The sequence below is a fragment of the Protopterus annectens genome, chromosome 2.part0, assembly GCF_019279795.1.
Source record: "Protopterus annectens isolate FY-2018-M chromosome 2.part0, PAN1.0, whole genome shotgun sequence".
Lineage (NCBI taxonomy): Eukaryota > Metazoa > Chordata > Ceratodontiformes > Protopteridae > Protopterus > Protopterus annectens.
The window spans coordinates 130,480,469-130,507,191 of NC_056728.1; the positions used below are offsets into that span (position 1 = coordinate 130,480,469).

General features: G+C 44.0%; 1 protein-coding gene across 1 annotated transcript in view; it reads left to right on the forward strand.

Annotated features, from left to right (window-relative positions):
* PGAP1 (post-GPI attachment to proteins inositol deacylase 1) overlaps positions 1 to 26,723 on the forward strand; it is a 2,682,422-nt gene that overhangs the window by 777,311 nt on the left and 1,878,388 nt on the right. Inside the window, exons 10-11 of the mRNA XM_044060619.1 lie at positions 22,596 to 22,647; positions 24,222 to 24,302. Coding sequence (XP_043916554.1) covers positions 22,596 to 22,647; positions 24,222 to 24,302 — 133 coding nt within the window. The remainder of the gene's footprint in view (positions 1 to 22,595; positions 22,648 to 24,221; positions 24,303 to 26,723) is intronic.

Genomic DNA, 26,723 nt, shown 5'->3' on the forward strand with positions numbered 1-26,723 from the left:
GCCACCCCTATAGTGCCTTTTTTAGGCAAGGTTCAAATAAATTTACCACCATAACAGGAACAGGCAAGCAAAAACTGAGGGTAATGCTACTCAGTGCTAGAAGTCTAAATCTTAAAATGCACTCACTTGAGGCACTCCTTAAAACGGAGAACATCGATATCTGTGCAGTGACTAAGACCTGCTTCAAGGCTCCAGAGAGCACCCCTGCACTACCAGGCTATAAGTCATACCACACTTTTCGGCCATGTAACCTGGACTGAAACACCAAAGGCGGAGGTGTGTCCATATTCATTAAGAATGTCCACACCTCCAGGCTAGTTGCTCAGCATAATGCATCCAAGGTTATTCAAGTGCAACTAACTCTGGACAAAACTCCAGTCCAAATTTTAGCTTGCTGCAGATCCCCCACCATGCCCTAGGATTCCCACTCCTCTTTTCTTGATGTACTGGAAAATATTAGGGTTCAACCAAACACCCTAATAATGGGCGACTTCAACTACCCCACCATTAGCTGGGAAAACTACTCATGTACCAACTCCTTAGCTCAATGCTTTCTGGAATTCATAAACTCCAATGCCCTGGATCAAGTTATCCTCACCCCCACCAGGGGCAACAGTATCCTAGACCTAGTCATTACCAGCATGAGTGACCGGTGTTCCACACTCTGTCAACTCCTCGTCAGACCATAAGCTAATCACCCTTGATATCCACATCCTGCCCCCACCCCCATTAAGGAAACCAGAGTAAAAAAATTTCTCCAAAGCCAACTTCATGCTTCTTAAGACAGAAGTGGTGAACTTCATGACACCCATGCAGATGGACAATACAGTTACAACTGCTGAATCCTACACAAATGCACTCTCTAAGCACTTACACGAGTGCATGGATCGTGCTATCCTCCAAAAAAAGGAAGCCAATCTGGTGGTCCCCTGCCATAAACAAACTGTACAACAGAAGGAAGAAATTGTTGCAAAAGAGAGTAAAATCCCATGAGTGGAGGAACTTCCCTGGTCAGCCTCAGTAAGAAGCTGAGAACCCTTATAAGATCCTCCAAAGTTAGCTACGAAAACAAAATTGCCACTAATTCTAAGGACAGTCACAAAGCATTCTATAGCTATGTCAAGAATCTTGATGGCAACACCCAGATCTCTGAGTTACAGCACAACGGCACGAAAATTACAGAACCAACTGATATTGCCAACATCCTGGCAGATAAGTTCATTGCTAACTTTACCCCCACCCAAAGGGCCCATATCTATACAGGAAGAATGCAGAGTCCCTGTAATCACAACTATGCAGCTAAAAGCTGCACTCTCTAAAGCCAAAAACACAGCATCCATGGGACCAGACAACATCCCAGGCTGCATTTTACATGAACTTCAGAACGAACTGGCTCCCCACCTAAGCACCATGTTCAGTAATAGCCTCGCATCAGGCTTTGTGCCCACTGAATGACACACATCAACAGTTATCCCACTCCACAAAGGGGGAGCCACCACTGATCCCTGGAACTATCGCCCTATTAGCTTGACGAGCCTGGTCTGCAAGGCCATGGAACGTATCATCATGGAACTCATAAACCAAGACATTGCTAACCTCCAAACTCTGGATCCCACCAATTCACGTTTGTGAAAGGGAGATCATGCCTCCTGAACCTGATCGACTTCTTTGAGACAGTCACCAAAGCCGTAGATGAGGGTAAGGTGGTTCACACAGCCTATCTTGACCTCGCCAAGGCTTTTGACACCATCCCCCATTCTGGAATTATAGCTAGACTCGCTAAACTAGGTATAAAATCCCTACGTCACAGGATGGGTTGCCAACTGGCTCATTGACAGAACCCCGCACTGTAAAAGGTGCAGACTCCAAATCTGACCTCAAACCTGTGACAAGTGTTCAGTACTGAGACCTCTCCTGTTTGGTATCTACTTCTCTGAAGTACAGACTAACACAGAACGCCTCTGGCTAACGAAGTTTGCAGATGACTGCAAACTAGGAGCCATAGTCAAGTCCCCAAATGATGTGGACATCCTACAGAAGGGCCTCGCTGAGACAGATGCTTGGTGTCAGAGCCATGGCCTCAAGCTCAATGCCAAAAAGTGCACTGTCATCCCCTTTGGTAAAAACTCTGTACCCATGAACTACCACATAGGCAGCAATCTACTTAACACCGAATGTGTGATAAGAGACCTTGGGACCCAGGTGGACAGTAGTCTCTCCTTTGATAGTCACATCGCCACAGTAGTCAGGGAGTCCTTCTACATGGCACACCTCATCATAAAAGGGTTCTCATCCAGGAAGAATGTCAGTGTTCCCCTCTACTCGACACTCATTAGACCCATCATAGAGTACAACGCCCCTTTTGGAATGTACCTCACAAGACATCTGCAGCAGCTGGAAAGGCCACAGAAGTACCTCACAAAGAGGATTACTGGCCTCAAACAAATGCCCTACACTGACTGTCTCAGAAAACTCCAGCTTTACTCTGTAGCATATCGCCTACTCCAAGGTGATCTCTGCCTAACATATAAAGCTATGTCAAACCCAGAGCTGTTGGACATGCTACACCTAAAGAAATCCCAGTCCCTCCGAGCTACACGCTCTAGGGACCTAAACCTTATCACCACAATAAACAGGACATACTGGAGGGATAGATTCCTGTCCCAGAGACTTCCCATACTCTGGAACAGGATACCCATCTATGTCAAGCAAAGTTCTTCATTAGCACTCTTCAAGAAAAATCTTGATGAGTGGATGGGAAATAGGAAATACACCCTAGGGATCACTTCTGTGTCTCTGCTCGACAGTGGCACAGGAAAATAACTTTCTTGGGTGGCGTAAGGCAGGGAACATTGTTGGCTAGGCTTACGTAGGTGCTTTGGCCGATAGCCTAATACCTACCTATGAACCTATAGATGGGATGTTATGGTGAGTACATAACTTTTTTTGTGCTGCTTTCAGCATTAGAGCCTTACCTATTTGCTGTGACAAGTTGGTGGTGAGGGGTCTCCTCTGTCCACAGACAGGGACTACTACTTCAGGGCCTCACTCTTAAGCCTCCCCTGCTAAGAAGCTAGAAAGAGCTAGGTCTTCTAATAAGGGTGCAGACAAGGATGAGAAAGAAGAAAGTAAGCATAAAATTGAAAGAAAGGGACAATTCTTTTTCTATAAAAGCTCTTCAGGTCTAACAGTTCTATTCAGACGCTTATTTAATTTGGCTAGGAGATCAGAACTTAAAGCATCTTGGTCCTGTCCGTCTTCTGTCTGCCCTGGTTTTCACAAGAACCAGCGCGTTCCAGGTTACACTGTTAAGTTTTGCAAGAGAAGAAATACTCCTGATCTTCCTCAGTAGCTTCTTTTACCTGATTATCTCTCATTTGGACAGAATACGACCTTGACATAATAATGAGAAAAATTCGTGAGGACGTAGACTCAGCTTGGGGTTCTGTCGGTACCATCCTCAGGGAGTGTACAGACCATTGGCCACCCTACTCCCCCACACTTCTTTTTCCCTGTTATGGTCCGTCCTTTGGCTCCAACAGTTTTGGATCTGACCTATCCCAAATTCCTCCTTCAGCACCCTCAGTTCCCTCAACTTTACAGACGGTTTCCCTGTCCCTCTCTACTCCAATGCCTTCGGATCAGGAAGGGACTCTGAGATGTAGTGTCATTGCTGACCTACAGGCGAGGGTTCGACCTTGAGATTCTCAGAACCATCTCTTCCTTTGGGGGCCTTGGGACTAGACAGCTTAGGTCCAAGGTCTGCTTCGGAAGCGAGGATGTTAGGGGTTGAAGTTTCTCTCTCTTCTTTGGATTAGAAGAGATCCTCTGTTCCAGTGGCAACTTCAGCCTTTGAGGTTGTTGAAAGGGTTTTGAATTGATCAGAGAGGACACTTGGGACTCAGTTCCACCTAAACGCCAACTAGATCCTGCAACATCACCATCCTGTCATCCTGCCAGACAAGGACAGTCAGCACAACAGACTTCTGCAACTACTTTTTTCATCAGCTCCCAATTTTATTTTGAACCATCTGTTTCCCCAACAGAATCAGTTCACAAGAAACAGATGTGCAAGCAAAAACATGTAGACTCCTCACCAGACTCTTTCACAGAGGATATAGATTTGGATGAAGGTAATAATTCACCCAGGTCTCCCATGGAAGATGTCAGATTTGGTGGAATTCTTGAATTCATGAGACAGAGAGGGGGATGGTCCACTGAAGTCATCATCGGATGAATCAGTATTGCCGGAAGCCTTTGGTTACACCGCAGCATTGTCCTGGGTGGTACCACCTGTTGTTCCACTAGTTGACCATATGGGGGATTGGACTTGGAAGGATCCTGTTGTGGTGGAGCCAATCCTCAAGAAACCAGGCTGAATTTTAGCAGCTCCCAAATGCAGGAAGTATTGGAGTAAAGTTCCTCCAGTTGATGTCATAGTTGTAGCAGCAGACACAAAAAAGAATTCCCTGAGCAGAGTTTCTCTGTCCATTCCCCTATGAGGGAGTCAAGGGGGTTGGACAAATTTGGGAAATGGGCATACTCCTCTTTGACCTTTGCACTCAGGTCAGTGAATTATGTTACTGATATTAGATTTCAGAGGGACTTGACTAAAGAAATTACAAAGTCTCTTTCTGGAATTTTTCCTGCAGATGTCCAAAAGCCTGTGGACTTTAAGCTTTCAACTCTGCAGTCAACATCTAACATAGCCATGCATCATGACTCTAATGCGACCAATGGCTCAGCCATAGCAGCAGGCACAAATAGTACTGTCAGACAACTTGCCTGGATGAGTCTTTGTGACTTTGTGGAAGACTTAAAGACAACCTTTTTCAATGCCCCTTATGACAGCCAACAGCTCCTTACTTTTTGTGCCCAGAGGTAATGTCACATTGACCAGAAGTCAGCAGGATGGAAAGACTGTCTGGAATAGGCATTCATTTTTTCCACAGCTCAACTTTCCTATTTCAAGAATCAAAGAGGGAGAGAAAAGATGTGGTTTCGTACGTCACAAAGTCCCTGCCAAGATTTTTCTGATGCTAAACCTCCATGTGGCATAGGTAGAGAGAGTCCAAATGGACATCACCCAAGAGGCAAAGGTGGACTTCATGATTCGGGCTTCCATGGTTCCTTTACCAAGAGGGCCTATCAGCTTCTCTGATGGTGTGCCTGACTGCTGCACTCTCGAGGCAGTCAGGGGACACTTATCTGTGCGCCCATAAGCCTGGCAAGACTTAACAAAACACAAATGGGTGCAAAACATAAAATGTTTAGTTGTCCAATCTCGCCTTCGTTCTTGCTGGATGGGTTCGGAGCCGATCCTCTGCTCCGACTCGACCATTTCCTATAGCTCAAGAGCTCTTTACTGGCTCGAAGCTACCTCTTTTCCCAGAATGCTCAGCACCAGCTACCCAGATCTTGTTTGCTGCTTCAGCTGCGAGGTTGCGATCAATACTGGCTCAGGCTTAGTATAATTTTTTGTCTCTTTTAAACTCAAACATTTTGCTAAAATTTGATATAATTCTTCTTTGGTAGTAGTTTGTAAGTTTCTTTTACTGTAAACCCCTTTGTCTTGTCCTTGTGCTGTACTTTTGTGCTGTTGGCCATCGCCCCTTAGTCGCTAGGCCTTCTATTATTCCCTGAACTGGTTTAACTTGGAGAGTTCTCCCCCCCCCCCTTAAGGACAGCCACTTAAGTTAGAGGCTCTCTTTTAAGGTCTTTATTAATTTTTTTAGTTTTTCTACAGTAGTTTGACTTTTACTAAAATGTCTAAGGAAGTTAAAACCTCTGGTTTTAAAAAGTGTGACTCATGCTGTCAGAAGATGTCTCTGACAGATGGGCAACACTAGTTGTGTTTATTGCTTGGGGGCTCTGCACCTGTAGGACTCTTGTGCTGTTTGTCATGTCTTTAGTCCATGGGTCCTGCAGGAGCGGAAAAACAAGCTTATCCTCCATGGATTATTAAAACAGGATTCTCCGGCTAAAGCATCTCCGCCATTGAAACCTTTGAAACTAGTCAAGCCGTCGGCTTCTTGTTTGGAACCGACCTGTGAGCTTGACAAACCAAATGTGTCGGTGCCAGCCCGTCCGTTGGCTCCAAACATTACTTTGGAGCCATCTCGGAACCACAAAAGAGCTTGGTCTCCTTCTTTGGAGCCGATTTGCTCAATGCCGCAATCACCAATTACTCCAAAGCAAGTCCAGTCATCGCTCATCTTCCCACTCCCCTCGATCCTCGAGGTTATAGGATCAGGATGTGGAGAGAGTGGTCAGTAGGTTGCTTAAGTCACAGGCCCTTGCTAAAATACTTTCGAGCCCACCTCAACAGGCTTCAGCGCCATCCACTTAGATTTCGATTCCTCCTCTCACTATATTTAGTTCAGAGCCGGAGTCCATGGATGCTCTGATAGTGTTTCCTTCGGCTCCAGTGACATCCCCATCGGCTCCGACTTTGGCTCCGATTACCTCGATTTTTCTTCCCATTGAGGTATCTGGGCGCCGAAGCTCTCTCATCTGCTCTGAGGGGGTAAGTGGCATCAGACCCTTGTCCTACCCCGCTCTCCCTCTCAGAGCGTCAGCTCAGTTAAGCTCGGCTCCCATATTGGCCTCGGAGCCATCGCCCTCGGAGCAGGGTGATATTCCTGTCTCTTCGGAGCTGGAGCTTTCCTTGTGTTGAGACCGTGATGCTTTTGAGGTCATGTGGAGAGTGCTGTCCCCACAGATGGCTCCACTATTTGTTCCATCGGCTCCGTCCCCCTCGGTGCCTGTGACAACCTCTGCTCCTCCTTCAGCTCCAAAGCGTAGGGAACCTATGCCCCAGGACACCCCATTGCATGAACCCTCTTCTTCCAAAGCCTCCCCAGAGCATTCTGAGCAGGCTCCCTGGAAGAATAAGTGCAAGAGGAGGCACCTAGACTCCCCTGAGTCTTTCACCTCAGATACAGACCTGGATGAATCGGAGGGGTCTCCAAGGTCCCCCTCTGAAGATATTTCCTTTTCAGACATCCTTGAGATTCTCAGGCAGAGGCGTAGCTGGACTTCCCTAGCTCACTCCGAGGATGAGTCTATATACCTGGACGCATTTGGTTGCCGACCTTCCACCTCCTGGGTGTCTCTGCCTTTTGATCCACTCATATCTGTTATGTCTCGAAAGGCTTGTTCAGCTCCAGATTCCATGGAACCTGTCGTGAGAAGACCGAATAAATTCATCATAGCTACCCAAGAGAAGCAATTCTTAACTAAAGGTGCCCCAGTTGATGCCATGGTGGTAGCAGCAGCCACAAAGAGAGAGTTAGCTGAAACCTCTTCATCTGTCCATCCACCGAATAAAGACTCTCGTACGATGGACAGATATGGAAAGCAAATGTATACATCAGCGACCTTCTCCCTTAGGTCCCTGATCTATCTTTCCCATTTTACTAGGCTTCAGAGGGATCTCCTAAAAGAGCTTAGAGATACCCTACAAGATCCCACAGCTGAGGGAGTTTCAGCCAAGGTAGCTACCCAGCTTGCGACTCTTAATTCAGTAGTCAACTCCTCCATGAGGCTTATTTCATACACAGCCAATGGAGCGATTAGAGCTGCGGGAACAGGAGTAGCTCTTAGGAGACATTCTTGGTTGCAGCTGTGTCAGTTTGCGGAACCTTTCAGAGCGTCCTTCATCAATACCCCCTTTGATGGCTCCTCTCTCTTTGGGCCTCAGGTGGAAGACATGCTTACCAGGTGCCAGCAGGAAGGCAAGACGCTCGCTCTCTGATGTTGGAGTCAGTTTTCCCACTCGTACCAGACCATACCCAAAAGGTCAGAAGGGTGGAAAGATGTGGTTTTGAAAATCTCAGGGACCCATGCCTGAAGCACATGGTGAATTTTCTCCCAGGGGCAGAGGGGAATATAATATCAATGGCAGACGCCGCCCTCGTGGCAGAGGGGGTCTGCAAAATCAAGGTGACAGAGATGCGTTCTCTTCCAAACTCTATCAACATCCCTGAAGGGTTGCCCAACTGCTCAACTCTGGAGGCAGGTGGGAGAAGGCTTTCATTGTACCCAACCGCCTGGCAAAATATTACAAAAGACAAATGGGTAGTAGCCATTATATCCGGAGGTTACAAGATTCCCTTTCATCAACCCCCTTTTGTTTCAAAAAAATCCATCCCAGATGTTCCACCCAATCCAAGGGATCAGGCAGTCACAGAAGTTTCAAAACTGCTAGAAAAAAGAGCCATCCAGGAAGTCCCCGCAGACCAAGTAGGATCCGGAACTTACTCAAGATTCTTTTTAGTGCCCAAAAAGACAGAGGACTGGAGACCAATTCTGGATCTCAGCAGGTTAAACAAATTTGTACAAAAAGAAAAGTTCCGGATGGTAACACTGCAGTCCATTCTCCCCTTTATGTGTCAGGACAATTGGATGTGCTCCATAGATCTTCGGGACACGTACTATCATATAAAAATGGACAGACAGTCCAGGAGATTTCTACGCTTCTGGCTAGGAGCCAGTCATTACCAATTCAGAGCTCTCTGCCCTTTGGTCTCACCACAGCCCCTAGGATGTTCATCAAATGCATGGCAGTAGTCACGGCTCACCTGAGACGTCAAGGTTTCCAGGTGTTTCCTTATCTGGAAGACTGGCTCCTCACTGCTACCACCAGGCAACAACTTGTAGAAGCACAAGATTACACCATCACATCCTGTGCTCAACTAGGTATCACAATAAACTTCGAAAAACTGCCTTGTTGCCCTTTCAATCTATTACATACATAGGAGCAGAGCTAAACATAAGAAAAATGATTGAAAAAATTGCCTCAGGAAAGAGTTTCCATTATTCGAAAACAAGTGTTACCTCTCCTGAGGAGCAAAAGAATTCAAGTCAGATATGTTCTTCAAGTTCTAGGGTCCATGGCATCAGCCATTCTTCTAGTCCTGTTAGCATGCTTTCACATGAGAATCCTTCAGTGGCTTCTTTTCACCCAGAGGTCCTTCCAGGAATTACCTATGTCTCACATGATGCTAATTATGGAATCTTGCAAAAGACACCTTTCCTGGTGGATGATCTCCCCACTAGTTTCTTAGGGCAGACCTTTCATGGAACCCCATCCGGTTGCCACAGTGACCACAGATGCTTCCCTGATAGGGTGGGGGAGGGCGTTATCTAGGGAAGACAGTCCAAGGTACTTGGCAACCTCACGAGTACCACTTGGACATCAACGTCCTGGAGATGAGAGCTGTGCTCCTAGCGTTGCAAGCTTTTCAACACTCTCTCCCTGCTGGGACTATTGCAACACAGATGGACAATATGTCAGTGGTTTGGTACATGAACAAACAGGGCGGAACCAGGTCTTACCTCTTGTGCCGAGAGGCCCTCAGACTGTGGCAGTGGGCGATTTCCTCCCAACGTTTTCTGATGGCAATGCATATCCCTGGGACATCCAACGTAATAGCAGACAGGCTCAGCAGGGCTATCCTCATGCCTCATGAGTGGTCTCTGAAGCAGGAAATTGTGGATCTTATTTTCTGCAAATGGGGCCAGCCTTGCTGCGATCTCTTTGCCTCTCCCTTCAACAACAAATACAGCAGCTACTTCTCCCTTGTTCCTCCTCCAGGTCAGACACCCAGGGACTCCTTTATGCATTTCCTCCCTTTCCCATAATTCCAAAAGTCATTCAGAAAGCAAAATCTTTGGATTGCAAAATGATCCTCATTGCCCCCTATTGGCCTCGACAGATTTGGTTTCCATTCCTTCACACCCACCTTCTAGCTCAGCCTTGGATTCTGGAACCAGTACCGGACCTCTTGATTCATCAGTCAGGTGGGCTACACCAACTCCTCCAATCTCTCAAGCTCACAGATTGGTTACTCCACTTCCAATCCTAGCCAGGCTCCCCAATATTTCCCCAGCAGTGCGTGATATTATTGTTTCCTCCCATAAGGCAAATACAAGGAAAGTCTATGCTAGCAAATGAAAAAGATTCTCTTACTTGGCAGAATTCTGGAATTTAGATCCTTTTACAGCTCCTGTACACGAGATTTTGGATTTCCTAGCAGAACTGTTTCATTCTGGGACAGCGGCTGCTACCATCAGAGTAAAACTGGCTGCCATTTCAAATTTTCTTGTCAGAGTTTCTGACTCCAGCATAATGTCTCACAAACTCTGTAAGGCCTACATGAGAGGTACATCTGTACTTAGATCCCCAGTGAAAGAGCCACTTCCACCTTGGGATCTCAATTTGGTTCTTGCCTCCTTGATACTGCCACCCTTTGAACCAGCAGCATCATGTTCCTTGAAGTTTCTCTTGGAAAACTCTTTTCTTATTTGTTATTACTTCTGCCAGATGTGTTTCAGAACTTCATGCACTATGTGTTCGCCCTCCATACCTAGTTTTTAACAAAGACAGGGTTTCCTTGAGAACTAACCCATCTTTTCTACCTAAAGTTTGTTCAGACCGCAATTTGAATCAGTCCATTGAACTCCCTGTTTTTTTCCATAATCATTCCAACAATGCAGAACACAGATTACATCAATTGGATGTGCATAGACAACTTCGTTTCTATCTCCATAGAACTAAAGAAATGAGAAAATCAGATCAGTTGTTCCTTTCATTTGCTAACAACAAACAAGGCCTTCCAGTTTCTAAAGTAACATTGTTAAAATGGTTATAGGACACCATCGTCCATACCTACCACTTCGACAAAAAGATCTTCCAACAAAACCCAAAGGTCATTCAACCAGGTCAGCAGCTACTTGGGTAGCATTTCAGTCTAGATTGCCCATAGATTCAATTTGTGCAGCAGCTACTTGGGCAGATCCTCATACATTAATTTCTCATTACTAAGTAGATGTGGGCTCCCGGGGCAGATCTTCCTTTGGTTCCACAGTTCTGAAGAGTCTGTTCCAATGAGCCACCCAGTATTGAGGTGCTAGGGACGATGTCCTATCCAGCAAGAATGAAGGTGAGATTGGACAACTTAACATAAAGAAGTTATGTACCTACCATAACGTTCCATGTTAGTTGTCCTTCATCTCGCCTTCCTTCTTGCGTCCCTCCCTCCTTCCTCGAGGATTGAGAGGAGTTTCTCAATGGTTTCACTGACTAATTTGTTTTGTTATTAGTTGCATCTCAACCAAACCATGACAATTAACTGTATATCCAGGTTTTATTAATGGATTATCTTCTATAATTATGTCTAGTGTGAGCTATCTCAAATGAGATCTGGGTAACTGGTGCTGGGTATTCTGGGATAAGCGGTAGCCTTGAGCCAGTAAAGAGCTCTCGAGCTATAGTAAGTGGTAGAGTTGGAGCCGAGGATCGGCTCCGAACCCGTCCAGTAAGAAGGAAGGTGAGATGAAGGACAACTAACATGGAACGTTATGGTAGGTACATAACTTTTTTTCCCAGAGGCTATTCCATTCCTTTTTTCTTTTTTGTCCTCCTGTAAAGAAGTCCATTCCTGATGTTCCATCGAGTCAGTGGGGGTCAGCAGCAGGAGAGATTTCCAAGCTGCAAGGGTTATCCAACCGATCCCCAAAGACCAGTTAGGATCCCGAGTCTACTTAAGGTTCTTTTTAGTTCCAAAGAAAATGGGGGACTTAAGACCAATTTTGGATCTCCACCATCTCAACTAATTTGTAAAACAGACAAAATTCCAGATGTTCACAATTCTGTATTGTATCTTCTGAGGAAGGATGATTGCATGTGCTCGATATATCTCCAAGACTCTTATTAACATGTGAAAATAGAGCAGTAGTCCAGGAAATTTCTCCATTTCCGGCAAGGAGTCAATCAGTTACAGTTCAGAGCTGTGCGATTCATTCTCACTACAGCCCCCAGGGTGTTCACCAAGGGAATAGCAGTTTTAGAGGCACACTTGTACACACTCAGAATCCAGGTCTTTCCCTAACTAGACAGTTGACTCCTAATGGCTACATCCAGGCATCTTCTGGTACATCTGGGCCTTTTCTGCCAATGTTTACAGGACTTATGTATATCAGTAATTTTTCACAAGTGTCAGTTACTTACAACACAGCAGATAGAATTTATTGAACGCCACCTTGATACTACTGTACAGATTCAGTCTTCCACAACACTGAGTTTTTTTCTCTGTATCAAACAGACAAACAGGTAATGCAGCATTCCTACCTTCCAGCACAATTAATGATACGTCTATTAGATCTCGTGTTTTTCTCCATATTAATCATTCCTGTGGCTCATTACCATATGAGAATTCTTCAGTGGACACTAGATGTTCAGTGGTCTCAGAAATTTCACCCTTTACACAGCAGGATTTGTCTCACAAGAATTTACAGTCAACACATCTTGTGGTGGATTATCTCTCCTTCAATAACAGAAGAGCATCCCTTTCAACCAGATCTACGTATAGCAGTAGTGATCCTGGATGCCTCCTTTCTAGGTTGGGTGGTGCATTTCTAAGGGAGAGTGATCCAAGGTATATGGTCAAAGTTAGAGGCCAAACCTTTACATCAATATCTTGGCAATGAGAGCAGTCCTAGTGTTGCAGGCTTTCCAGAATGCCTTCCCCAAGGGTGTGATCTTCATACAGTCAGACAACATGGCTGTAGTATGGTACATCAACAAACAAGGAGGAACATGTTCTTACCCCTTGTGTTGAGAGGTCATCAGGGTGTGGTAGCAGGTGAGGTAGCTGCACCATTTCATGATAGCAGCGCACATTCTGAGGTGTTCTAATGTTCCAGTGGACAAGTTGGGCAGAACTATATTAACTCCTCATTAGTAGTCCGTTCATCCAACAGTGGCAACACTTCTTCAGCTGCTGGGGCCAAACTTGCTGCTTTCTGTTTGTCTTCTACTGCTACAAATGCAGCAGTTGCTTTGCCCTGATCCTTGCACAGAGTCAATCAGCAAGAGACGCTGGTCCGCAACTGTCCCCCTGTCTCCTGTTTGCTTTTTCCTCATGAAAGCCAGACAGTCCAAAGCCAAAGTAGTCCTCATTAACCCCTTTTGGCCCAAGCAAACATAGTCCCCCTTTCTGTGGCCTATACTAGTACATTTGCAATAGATGCTGGATCAATAGCCAGACCTTCTATCTCACCAGTCGGGATTGCCTCCACCAGATCAAACTTCCATGAACTTAATTGCATAGTTCCAACAGTTTTGACTATAGTCAGATAGTCAGAGATGCCAGGCTCCCCAGTAACATTGTTGATATAATAACTTCCTAGAAAACTGCTGTTAGATCAGGTATCATTTAAATGTACTAAAATACAATATTCCCTTTGCATAAGTCTAGAAATGTAGCCATATTAAAGCAGGCTTCACAGTTTACGTACAGTTTCAGTGAATACGCTTTCAGTCAGTGAAAATAACCTTCAGTCAAGAATACTAATAAGAACAGAATGTGCGGTACATTTGAGTACAAACACATTTTGTTTGTATGGTACAGGGCTTGAGAACCAAGGCTAAAGTGGCATTTAGAGATTTTGTAGGGTTTTGGTATTAAGAAATACTGCAGACATAGTTCATTTGGACTGATGTGTAGAAAGTCTTTGCAGTACAGGCACTCGAGTTTCAGTACAGAAGTCAGGTCAAATATCCAGCATTCCAGAATATTAATGATACTACTGAGGAAAGGAATATGACGAATATGAATGCAGAGGACTAATTCATTTTTCCACAGGAATATGAATACGAATGCAGAGGACTTTTTCAGTTTATCAGCACTGTTATTGGAAACAGTATTGAGATATTGTTGAGAACTACCTTCACTGTGCATAATAAAGCATTCTCAACTGAACTACAGTGTGTGCAGACTTTATTCTGAAAGGAACAAGAAGACTTGGCAAGAGAGACTGACACCTGTTCAGCACAGTCCTGCTTAATTAACAGATAAAAACATTCAGTCCAGTCTCAGTACTGTTTCTTCCAGTCATTCCAGTATCCTTTCAATTCTTTCAACTGCTACGAAAAAGATTTATAACAGTAAATGGAAAGTTTTCTTTTTCGGTAATGGCTAAAGGCTTAGATCCTTTCTCTACTCCCATACCATCAGTCTTGGAATTGTTAGCTGAACTCTTTAAATAGGGCTCTAGCTATTTCGCCATCAGAGTTCAAATGGCAGCAATTTCCACTTTTCATACTGGACAAAATGATTCTTCTGCGGCATCCTTCAAAATCTCAGAAGCCTTTCTTAGAGGAATTTTTCTGCTGTGTTCCCCCTTAGAGAGCCAGCACATCCATGGAATATTACTGTTATGCTCCAGGCCCTAACTCAACCTCCTTTTGAGGCTGCAGCTGCTATAGATGTCAAATGAGTTGGCAAACAGTTTTCTTAGTTATCACCTCTGCAAGATGGATTTTGGAGTTACAGGCACTCTGATGCAAGTTTTCTGGTTTTGCATAAGGATGGGATTTCTCTGCAAACTAATGCATCCTTCATTCTAAAAGTGGCATCTGTAACTAACTTAAACCACACCATAGATTTACAAGTGTTTTTCCTAAGTTTTCAAACAAGAGAGAATATGTTCTGTACATGCTAGTTGTGCATTCCCAGCTCAGGCTCAGTCTTCATCGAAAAAAAAAAAAAAAAACCTCAGAAAATCCAATCAACTTTTTATTGCCTACTCTAAAGCTAGGCTTGGCAGAGTTGTTAAAAAATTTACACTGTCCTAATGGCTATCAAATTATATCTCTTGTCTATGCTGAATGGGTTTAGAGTTGCACTTCAAACCAAATTCCCATTCAACCAGAGCAGTGGCTATCTCACCTGCTTTTTCTAAGAAACTACCATCCATTTGATGACATTTCTGCAGCAGTGACCTGGTCCACTGGACATACTTTCTTTTATGCATTATAAGATGGATGCACAGTCATTCCTCATTTGGCTCCACCATTTTCAGGAATGTCCTTCCTTAATACCACCCCTATAAGACAGCATGAGAATCTGTCCCATATGTTGAATTGGACAAAAATAGACAACATTGGATATAAAAGTCATGTACTTACCATAACAGTAGATCTGATGTTAATCTTCTTTCCATTCATCACTGATGGGGGTTCGTTTCCGAGCCCTTGGAATCGAGTCGGCCTTTTTACCTAGCTCATGCCAGCCAAAAAACTCTCGAACTAAGCGTCTGCCTGGAAGCTAAGTGAAACTTTATTTGATATTTGTGTGAAAAACTTTTGATATCTTCATTTTTTATTGAGCGAAAAGTATTTCTGGTGTGTTTTCTCCTGTCAGACCTTGTTTTTTTTCCTCTCTGCTCTACCCGCTGTTACTGTTGGTACAGCCTTTCCTCCCTTACCCTTGTGGTATTCCTTCACTGCCATAGCTGGTATTTTCCTTTCCTGTCTAGTCGGTTAGGATTAATTTTTACTAAAGTGTTTCTGCTTTCTCTCTTGCATATCATTGTAGTGGTACAATTGTTACTTTTTTGAAAGGTGCTTGACTTTTTTCTTCTGGCTGGCTAGACTTTTGGCCTGTGGTGTCCCTCTGTCAAGATGTCGGATAAGAAAGGTACTTCAGGTTTTAAGCATTGTGCTTCCTGCAGTGGCAAGTTACCTAATAGTGATTCTCACAGTGACTGTGTATACTGTTTGGGGGTGCCCCACCTTTCAGTGCAGCCTCCTTGTGACATTTGTCAGAGTTTCAGTCAGCGCACTCTTAATGAGCGCAAAAATAAACTGATACTGAAAAGGTTACTTAAGTCTCCCTTTTCAGAGACCATTTCTGCAATTGAGGTCTCAACCCCCTCTTCCTAAAGACAAAAAGAGGTCCTACTCAGTTCTCTCCTCACCATCGGGTGATCAGGGTAAGCCTATGAAATCAAAGGTCCAAAAGTTGTCTTCGAAGCTTAAATTTGCCTCTACGGCTCTGTCTTCCTCGGCTCTGAGCATCTGGAAACATTTGATACTGGTGCAAGTTTCGGCACCGATTGTAGACCTTACTATGCCTGTTATGACTTTGGCACCTGTGGCCACTTCAGCTCAGGGCACACCTTCAATACCTTCGTCAGCTACGATTATGAAACCGACCATTTCAGCTTAGAGTGCCACTTCAGTACCGAGTGTTTTACTGACAAAGTTGGATTTGACCCCATTACTCCTGGTCTTGAAACTTGAGACTTCGGTGCCGCCAGACCTTGCACCATGGATCTGATACTCCCCTTCCGTAGATCTGTTTCTGGGCCAGGTGTATAGCCTGTTCATTGAACGTCCTGACTCTCTGTCCGGAGTATCCACTAGATCCACCAGGAGCCTATCGGAACACAACATGGTGCGTCTTGTGGACCAGCTGTTGGTAGCCAGGGGGATACCCACACTTTCTAAGACCCATCCACCTACAGGTCTTGGGTTGGTTTCTCCACGGACTCCATCTTACACTCTTCCTTCAACCATTTAGGTTCCGAAGCCACCTGCTTCGACATCCTTCTCGGAACCCATCACCTCGGCGCCTATAGTGTACCTCACTCAGGCTTCGAGTTTTTCCCTTTGGTCTTCGGTTCTTGCGGAAATGGTCCTTCGTCATTCTGAGGATTGGGCGGGGGGGGGGGGTTCGGTCCGGGACACAAAGCCATGTTTCTCCTTGGTTCCGTCATCTATTCCGATAACCACGTCCGCACAGATCCTGCTTGAGTCTCCATCCATGGGGGCGGGTTTGTCAGAGCAGGGTGTGATCCCGGTCCCAAGGTTGTCTTTCTCGGTTCTGGGCTCCCATCCCTCTTCGGGCGGACCTGCTTTCTGTGCGATGGAGAGGACACTCGCTTCTGGAAGCACTCCTTTGATGTCAGAACCCCAGTTTTTGCCCCCTGAGCTAAAGCTGCCACTGACTACCGGGCAGAGAAGCCGCAGGACAGCCCTGTTCAGGGTACCCACTCTTCAGAGTCCTCCTCAGAGACCCCCACTGAGGAGCCCCCTCGAAAGATGATGTGCACATGTACTCACCCGAGTTAACGGAAGGCACAGATTACGATGATGGTGAAGGGTCCCCTCGGTCACCTCCTGATGATGTCTCCTTTGGAGACATCCTAGAAATGCTAAAGCAGAGAGGTGACTGGAAGCCCTCCATCCCTTCATCTGACTAGTCTGTGTTCCTGGAGGCTTTCCACGCCCGGCCTTCTACCTCTTGGGTGACCCTGCCTGCTGACGAGCTCGTCATGCAGCACACTTGGAAGAACCCTGATTACATTGAGGCAATCTCTCGGAGACCTGACAAAATACTTTACCCTCCTGAGGAGAACCTGCATTGGTCCAAAGGGTTACCAGTCGATGCTATGGTGGTGGCGGGCAGCCATGAAAAAGGACTTGGCTGAGGAAAGTCCCACTGTCCACCCGCCCAGCAGGGAGCCCTTGGCTGTGGACAGACTTGGAAAGCGAGTTTTTGCATCAGGGACCTTTGGTATACAGTCCCTGAATGATTTGGCACATTTTATGAGGCTCTAGAGGGACAGGACAGTTGTCTGACGAGGTCAGGGACAAAGTGACCTCGCAGCCCTTGAATCGATATCCAACTCGTCCATGAGGTTGCTTTCACATGCGACTGAAGGGGCGGCTAGAGCAGCGGGTTCGGACATTGTCATGAGGCGTCATGCCTGGATGCACATTTGTGACCTTGCGGACCCCTTGAAGTCTTCCTTTTTGAATGCTCCCATCAAAGCATCGTCCCTTGTTGGGTCCAAAGTGAAGCCAGGTGCAAACAAGATGGAAAGACCCTGTCTGCCATAGGTGTACGGTTTTCCAATTCTCAACATACCCTCTCTAGGAATCGGAGGAGTGGGAAAATATGGCACAAAAAAATCTCAGGGTCCTTTCCGTGCCCCACGTGGTGGTGATGTGATACCCTCAGGAGCAGAGGGGGTAACAATTCCGTAAGACATCCTTACAGAGGCACTGGGGGTCCTCGTAATGAAGGCTTCAGGGATTCCTTCTCTGGACAGCCTTACCAGCACTCCTGAGGAGCAGCCCGATTGCTTACCTCTGGAAGCAGTCGTGGGCCGTTTCTCTTTGCACCAAGCTGCCTGGCAATCTATTACCACCGATGGTTGGGTGCAGAGTATCATCACCAGAGGTTACACCATTCCCCTTCTTGTCAACCAAATCTTCCAAGAAAACTTCCCGATATTCCACCCAGTCAAAGGGAAGAAGCAGGTTCAGAGATTATAACGCTGTCTCACAAAAGAGTCATCCAACCAGTCCCACCAGACCAATGTGGATCTGGAATTTACTCAAAATTCTTTTTGGTGCCAAAAAAGACAGGGGACTGGAGACCCATTTTGGATCTCAGCAGCTTAAACAAGTCTGGTACCCAAACCAAATTCCGGATGGTCACAGTTCAGTCCATTCTCCCCTTTTTGAGAGAAGGCGATTGGATGTGCTCAATAGATCTCCGAGATTCGTGTTACCACATCAAGATGGGAAAATATTCCAGGAGTCTGCTTTGCTTCTGGCTAGGGGCCAGTCATTATCAATTTCATAACCTGCCGTTCGGTCTCTCTACTGCCCCCAGAGTGCGAAATGCATGGCAGTGGTCACAGCTCACTTGAGACTACAGGGATTCCGGGTGTTTCCATGTTTGGATGACTGGCTCCTCACCGCCCCCACCGAGCATCTTCTAGTAACAGCACTGCAGTATACTCTCTCTGGCAAAGTTTTTGGGAATAAGGATACATTGGGAGAAATCAAACCTTACTCCTACACAACAAATCGAATTCATCAGAACAGTGTTCATTACCCAGTCCTGTCTAGTTTCACTCCCAAATCACAGACTCCAGCGATTGAGGCTCCAGCTCCAAGTGATACTCTCGAGCAAAAGTTTCAGCAAGGGAAGTTCTTCAGGCCCTAGGTTCGATGGCAGCTTTAATTTCAGTAGTGCTTCTAGTGAAGCTACATATGCAGATCATGCAGTGGCTCCTTCTTTGTCAATGGTTCCCAAACTATCACCCCCTCTGTTAGCAGATTCGAGTAACCAACTCCTGCAAACAGGGCCTCCTTTGGTAGATGAGGCCAGACACAAAATTTTGGAGTCGCCCATTTCAGTCCCCTCAGCCCAGAGCCATTCTGACCACGGATGCTTCCCTGATCGGGTGGGGGGGCCATTTCCAGGGGAAGACGGTCCAAGGCAAATGGTCCAACTCAGAGGCCCACCTGCATATCAGTGTTCTGGAACTGAGAGCAGTGCTGTTAGCATTGCAGGCATTTCATTTGGCTATTCCTTCTGGGACAATTGCAGTTCAGTCAGACAGTATATCAGTGGTCTGGTACATCAACAAACAAGGAAGAACCAAGTCCTGCCATGAGAATTTGGCAGTGGGCGATAGCTTCCAACCGCTTTGTGATAACAATGCATATCCTGGGGAGCTCCAACTTAATTGCGGACAAACTGAGCAGATGCATCCTCCTTCCTCACGTGTGGTCCCTCAATCCTGAGGTGGCAATAGAAATCTTCAGCCACTGGGGCCAGACTTGCTGCGATCTTTTTGCCTCCCCTTCAAGCAACAAGTGCAGCAGCTATTTTGCCCTTCTTCCCTTGAAAGGGGAGTTCCCCGAGGGACACTCTAATCCATGATTGGCCCACGGGACTTCATTACTGCTATCCTCCCATTCCCCTGATTCCACAATTTTGGAGGACAAGTTTGGTTCCTCTTCCTTCAGCCTCACCTAGTATAACCGCCGTGGATTCTGGACCCTCTTCCAGATCTGATTACTCACCCCCAAGGGTGGAGTCACCCAAATCTTTCCAGTCTCAAGCTGACAGCTTGTTTCTCCACTTCCATTAGTAACCAGGCAAGTTAATCTCTCTTTGCGTGTTCTAGACATCATTCTGGCCTCTCATAAACCATCCACCAGAAAACTATATCAGGATAAATGGAAAGGGTTCTCCATCTGGTCTAAGGATAACATGCTAAACCCTTATTCGGCTCCAGTAACTGCGGTACTTCAATACTTGGCTAAGATTTTTTGATAGCCTCTGCCTCTACAGTACGAGTACACCTTGTGGCAATTTCTAATTTCCACAATGGTATAGATGGCACCCCTCTTATCTTTTTATGTCTATGCAAGGCCTTCCTCAAGGGAACCTTTCTTATCAGGCCTTCTGGCAGCCTGTGGAACCATGGAACCTCACTTTAGTCCTTTAGTCTTTGACTCAAAAACCTTTTGAACCTGCTGCGAAGTGTGACCTAAAGTTTTTGTCTTGGAAATCTTTGTTCTTGGTAGCCATCATGTCTGCCAGAGGGGTCTCGGAGCTGCAGGCATTGTGTGTCAAGAGGCCCTATCTGGTCTTCCATAAAGACAGAGTATCACTTCGGATGAACCCATCCTTCCTTCTCAAAGTTGTTTCTTAATTTTCCATTAACCAGACCATTGACCTACCAGTGTTCTTTCTGAATTTTGCCAGTAGAGTAGAGTACTGTCTTCACTCCTTGGATGTACATAGGCAACTGAGATTTACTTAGACAGGACCAAACCTATCCATAAGTCTGATCAGCTTTTCATCTCCTTTTTCTGGGCCCAGAATGGGAGATGCTGTTTCCAAGGTTACATTATCAAAATGGCTAAGGGACTGCATACGTTTCATCTATTCCCTCAGTAAAGAACGTATGCCAAAGATTAAAGTTCACTCCACTAGATCTATGGCAACATTAGTAGCTTTCCATTCCAGGGCCTACATGGATGAAATTTGGCCAACAACTATTTGGGCTAAGCCTCATACCTTTGTCAATCATTACAAACTGGTCTTGGTCTCCATTGGAAGAGCTTTCTTCAGCTCAGTGGTACTCAGGACTGTTCTTCCATAAGGGCCGCCCATGGACCTCAAGGTAGCTTGGGATTCTGTCCCATCAGTGATGAATAGAAAGAAGATTAACAACATCAGATAAAGAAGTTATGTCTTACCATAATGTTCCATCTGTGTTGTTCATCTTCTTTCATTCATCACTTCCCACCCTCCTTCCCCCTCCAAAGGCTCCTGGGGGATGCTTTGGGTCCAAATGGTGTCCTAGGGTATTTGTGCAGAAGTGGACTCAGCTTTACTTCTCTTTTTCCTAGCAAACTCGTTCTAAGGTAACAGGGAGAAGGCCGTTCTTGGTAGATGGTTAGCGCAAGTTTTTTGGCTAGCGCAAGCTTTGTAAAAAGGCTGACTCAGTTCCGTGGGCTTAGAACCGAACCCCCATCAGTGATGAATGAAAGAAGATGAACAACACAGATGGAATATTATGATAACACATAACTTCTTTATCCATATTTTCTGATTTCTGTCCAGTTCAACCTCCCCCTCCCTCCATCTGTCTTGTCAGATTTTCTTGTATGTATATATTTGGGATGATCTGGTGGCTACCTCTCTATAACCCTGTCTGTGACCAATATTGTCTCTTGATCTTAGTTAAATTTCCTCTGATCCAGCTCCAAAATGTTTGTGTTTAGGTTCTCTACTATTTCCTGCCACTAGGTATGAACACTTTCCTATAGGGCAGACTCGATCTGAAGTATTGGGTTGGAGTTCAGGGAATTAAGGGTAGGGGTGGAGTCATAGCCTTGGAGCCATAGAAGCTTCAAATATGGTGCTAAGGTTAGATCCTGTCATATCTGACATGCCATATGTTGAACTAGACAAAAGTCAGATGAGATTGATCTATCGTTAAGGTAAGTACATAACTTTCGTTTAGCTGAGCTCAAGTTGCTTGACAGTTTGGACATATGGAAGGAGTCCTGAAGATTTTGAAGCTGGCCAGCTGTTATATCCTTCTATCAGGATGTAGCACATGTAGCTAAGGCTACTGAAGTGGTGATAATTTGAACATCTACTGTTATGGTAGGTTCAACTCACACAACTGTACTTTTCCTATAAAGGGAGGTTTCTATCATTCAGGGTAATGCGGCATGCTAGTTTAGCCTTTGCCATTTTGGTGAGTCCTGTTGTAAGTGCTTAGTGGCAGGATGTGGGGAGTGACTGTGATGAGAAGTGTTTTCAAGTTCCAGGGCTGATGGTTTAAGATGAGGAAAAAAATAGACAAGGATCTTTGTCATTATGCCACATCTAATGTGTTCTCAAACAAGGTCAGAAATCATAATATTTGAATTTAAAATGAAATGCAAAACACGATTTCTCCTTTTTATATATATATATATATATATATATATATATATATATATATATATATATATATATATATATATATATATATATATTTATATATATTTATATATATATATATATATATATATAGAGAGAGAGAGATAGGAGAATTATTTGAAAAGCATATTGTTACAGTGAAAATGAGTGGAATGATCAGACAGCAGTCATTATAGCGTATAGCATTTGGAAGGGTGGGGTCATTCAGAAGTTTGCTAAGGTAAAGGTGCAAGGAAACATATTGAACCTATCTTAGGAGACATGAGTGCAGTGGTCCTGGTGGTGAATTAATTGAACTGGAGGGGACAGACATTGTATGGCAGTGTGTTTCATTGAAAAATGGATTAGAACTGTTGATGTTTTCAGGACGGTGTGACATTGATAATTTGAAGAAACTTTTGTAATGTAAAAATTTTGCTTGTTTAAACAGTTACGCCTTTACTTTTGTAGCCAAAAAAAAATCACATGGTTATATAGATATGTGATTAATTTTTACAGCCTGGAAGGCATGGATTTATCACTGGAAAGTGAACTGCTACCAACATTCAAGGTAAGTTACTGTTCCTCTGCTGCATGTATATAGTGATGTGACTGTGTGTATAATATAATATGTAAATGGGGTGTAAGTAATATCTGTCTACATTTTAATATTTCCCAGGCTTTATCTGAAATCAACTCTGACAGCCTGAAATTGAAACCGTGGCTATTATACACTAAGACAAGGATTTTTTGTCTCATTTACTCAGTCTCTTTGCCCAGGCAGATAGATGTATGATGTACAGGACTTTACAGTATAGGTAGTGTGAATTTGGCTGATGCTTTTCATAGTATCTTGTGGGTTTTCTGCATTCTACCATTCCCAGCTGAAGCCATGTTAGCTACCCCTATTGCCTGGAGTTTGACAGTGGCTTCAGCACAGGGATGCTCCTACAGTGTGGGAATTCCCTCTGTGTGTTTCAGTCTTTCTCTGTGTTCCCATTCCATTATACTAAAGGGGATCTGGCTTTTGACTGTTCAGTTCTCCTTTCCCCTTAGCCAGCTCTCGGGCTTTTAATCTGCTATTGAAGTTCAGATCATCATTGTCACAGGAGAGCATACTCTTTCTGTCTGTGCCAGTGGGCTGATTGTGAAAGTGCATTTTAACATTGTGAGATCCCAAGTGATGAAGCCCTTAAAAAGAGTATAGGATAAGACTGCATGGTGGGGAAATGCCTTTTTCTTGAACAGTATACTGTATTCCATTTATGGAGTGTCTTTCAGCTAAAACTATTTTTGCTTTTCTGAAAAAGTGTATTGAGTTATTGAGATGCAGAGTTTTGTGATTAATTGCACTTTGTTCTCATGGTGATATAACAGTGCAGCACTGAACTCTGTTGTTCTTGTCCTACACTGGTTGAACTTAGACCATTCCTCATTGCTTTTGATATAACTGTGTTTGCCTGTGAACCACTCGTTCTTTTCACTGGTTGATTATATTATATGTTACAAGGTCAAATTCACTTCTGTTAGTTTAAATGCAATGTTCTTATTGTTCTGTGCATCCACCTTTGAAATATCTTTGTTACATGCAAGAATTCCACCAAACTATAATGAAAGGTGAACAAATAATTTTGCTTTAAATCTAGACTTGGACTGTAGTAACTTCTGCAACTTTTGTTTGAGTATTGATTACCTACTCCCATGAGCTTAATCACAAAACCTTCACTTTGGGAATACTGTTGATCCATTTGTTTCCCTGTCCTTACAATATGTTGCATCCCCATAATGGAGGGGTGACAAGACCCCTACTCCAAACTTGTATGTAAACTCCATGGTTGCACAGCACTGGGGAATGTCCCGACAACAGAACACTTTGGTTTGAAGAAATCCTTGTTTTCACTTTCATAGAAAAAAGAAAGGATTTCTGAGGCACTACACTTCAAGTAAACATAATAGCCTTCCTTAAATGATGTGCTGATCACATACAGTAGCAGTTCTTTTTGTTTGTCTAACCAGACCCACATGATGTGATAAAACCTTTTTGAAATAGTCATGTATTACACTACCAAAACCTGCTTGTTTGTAATGTATGCACTGAATAACGTTTAAACATTTTATTTGATGCCGTTTTTCCATTGTTTGTAGATTGTGACTCTGAGTCTGAATCACTACCTTAACTTGTCTCATATCATTGTTTATATCCCAAGAACCAATGGCAACAAAGAGGTAAGCTGTTTTCTCTAAAGCTTTTTTTTTGCTGAATACCAGGTCTGTTATGAAATATATTAGTTATTAATAGATAACTTTAAGTATAATAAATAAAAAATTTGTGTAATGCATCTTAAATGTAGGAAAAGATCTTTGAAATTCCAGCACCAGTAGAGCTGCTGATGTTTGTGTAGAAAATGCCAGTAGTCGGGGAAGGGGTGGGAGATAGTGATACCTCTGGCTTGAGAGCAGCAAATGTTTAGTTGTCTGTGTGATAGAGGTGAGAAGAAAGGAGAAAGTTAAATGAGGGAGGGAGAGGACCTCAAGTATTAACACTGCACCAGGGAATGGTAAACATACCTCTCAACCTGGAATCATCAAAAATCTGGACAAGGCCCATGAAAAATAGGTACAAATCTGTACACTGATTAACGTAAAATTTGCATACATAATTACATAACCCCTCCCACTCCAACGGAATTGTGGGATAATAACTTTCAAATGCAAACTGAAGAACAGACAACCAAAATATGGCACCAGAGTCCCCCTGCAGCCATTCCAATGGCCAGTTACCTGGCTATTTCACCCCATTTACCATAAACACTTGTGTGCATATTGCTTTACTTCTACAATGACTATTTGGATTTTATTTTTACATTTTATAGCACAATGCACAAACAGGAATAAGTATCTGCTAAACAAAGCAATACTGTCTCACAATGAAAATAGACTCTGCCCTTGAAACTCACATTCATTGAAACAGCATTGAAACCCACACCACATCCAAAGAAAATGCATCTGGCCAGTGTTGGATAAAGATTACCTTTGGGCTGTTTTCAAATCATAGGCCCCTTGTAAACAAAACAAGAAACATACATGCGTTCTTTGATGCACCTTCCTGACTTTATTAAATTACATTCCTTGTACAATACAGCACACTTGTTAGACTTAAGTTAGAGCGCATTTTAAATTTATAGTTTGAACATTTTTCCAGTAGGCAATGAAACAAAATGCATGAACCAATAATGACATAGAAGAATGTGCAGGCTAGCAGGAAACCGGAGCAACATTTATTGGTGGGGAGTGAGGAGACGGGGATCTCTTTTTTCTTTATACAGAAAGAAAGGAAATAGGGAATGCATGCAAGATAAAGAAGGGTAGGCAAAGGGGCTAGGTCAGTGTTAAGTGGCAGAGACACACACACACACACACACACACACACACACACACACACACACACACACACACACACACAGACTAGAACAATTTGTGATATGCACTCTTATTTAATAATTTATTTACGAATGCTTTGGTTACCAGGTTGGCCCTACTGGAAGTAAGCCCACAAACACAGTGGACTCAGGGAAGAAAACCTTCAACAAGAAAACAGAACACATTTCAAAGAATTAACTACACAACCAACTATGTAAAGGAAGTCAGCATATCCACATTTATAAGAAAACCAGTCTCATAGAATACATTTAAAGAATACTGATTATAACAGAAAAAATTATTTTAAATAACACATATCGTTATTAATACATTGACATTCTATGTAAACAGGTTTTACAGTGCATATCATGAGAACAAAAAAAAATACTATATTAGTAGGTGAAGCCAGAAGGTGTCATACTATTTTACATGATCCGTCACATAGAAAGGTTTAAAAATGGTTTGCATCAACTTAAGAGGAAAAGTTTAGAACAGACCTAACAAGCAGAGACAGTTGATTATTCACAGATGCTAGGGATATCATAAACAAATGTGTCATCAGTCACTCAGTTATAAGGAAGACTGTTTAACAGACATTATTTAGTAACTGCAACCTTCCAAATTCTGTCGTACAAGCATAATTTTTACTAAAGACAGCAAAATCCCAAAGCAAAATCAGAAGACAAGTTAAAGAAAACGCAGATTTGATCTATGTAAAATGACACGCAGATATTTCACAGGCTTGCTAGTAGTCAAGCACCCTTAAATTCCTTCTGTCAGGGAATATTGAGAGAGACTGGGAACTACTGACAAACTTGCACAACATTAAACACCACATACCAATCCAAGTAGTGAAGAAATGCATGGCGTGGTATAGTCTGACCATTCCAATCCCACCCCCACCCACAGACTGCTCTTAGCAGCTGAAATGGAAACTACATTTTTTTTTGCTACACAGCTACTGTCGATAACAGAGTTGGTGCAGAGAGATAACACTTGGGCAGCTTACTCCAGACAGTTAAGGCGTCGGAAGAGGTCCTGCATATTCGAGACAGTGATTCTGTCATTATCACTTTGCTAACAGCAGTACTGTTTACAGCAACACAAGGCTACGTGAAAACAGTCTACACTTAAATGCAGACTGCCGAGCTAAGGTTAATAAAACCAAATCTGCACACACACACACATCCGACATTAATAAATCCGCCGAGAAAAGCAAAGGGTGCA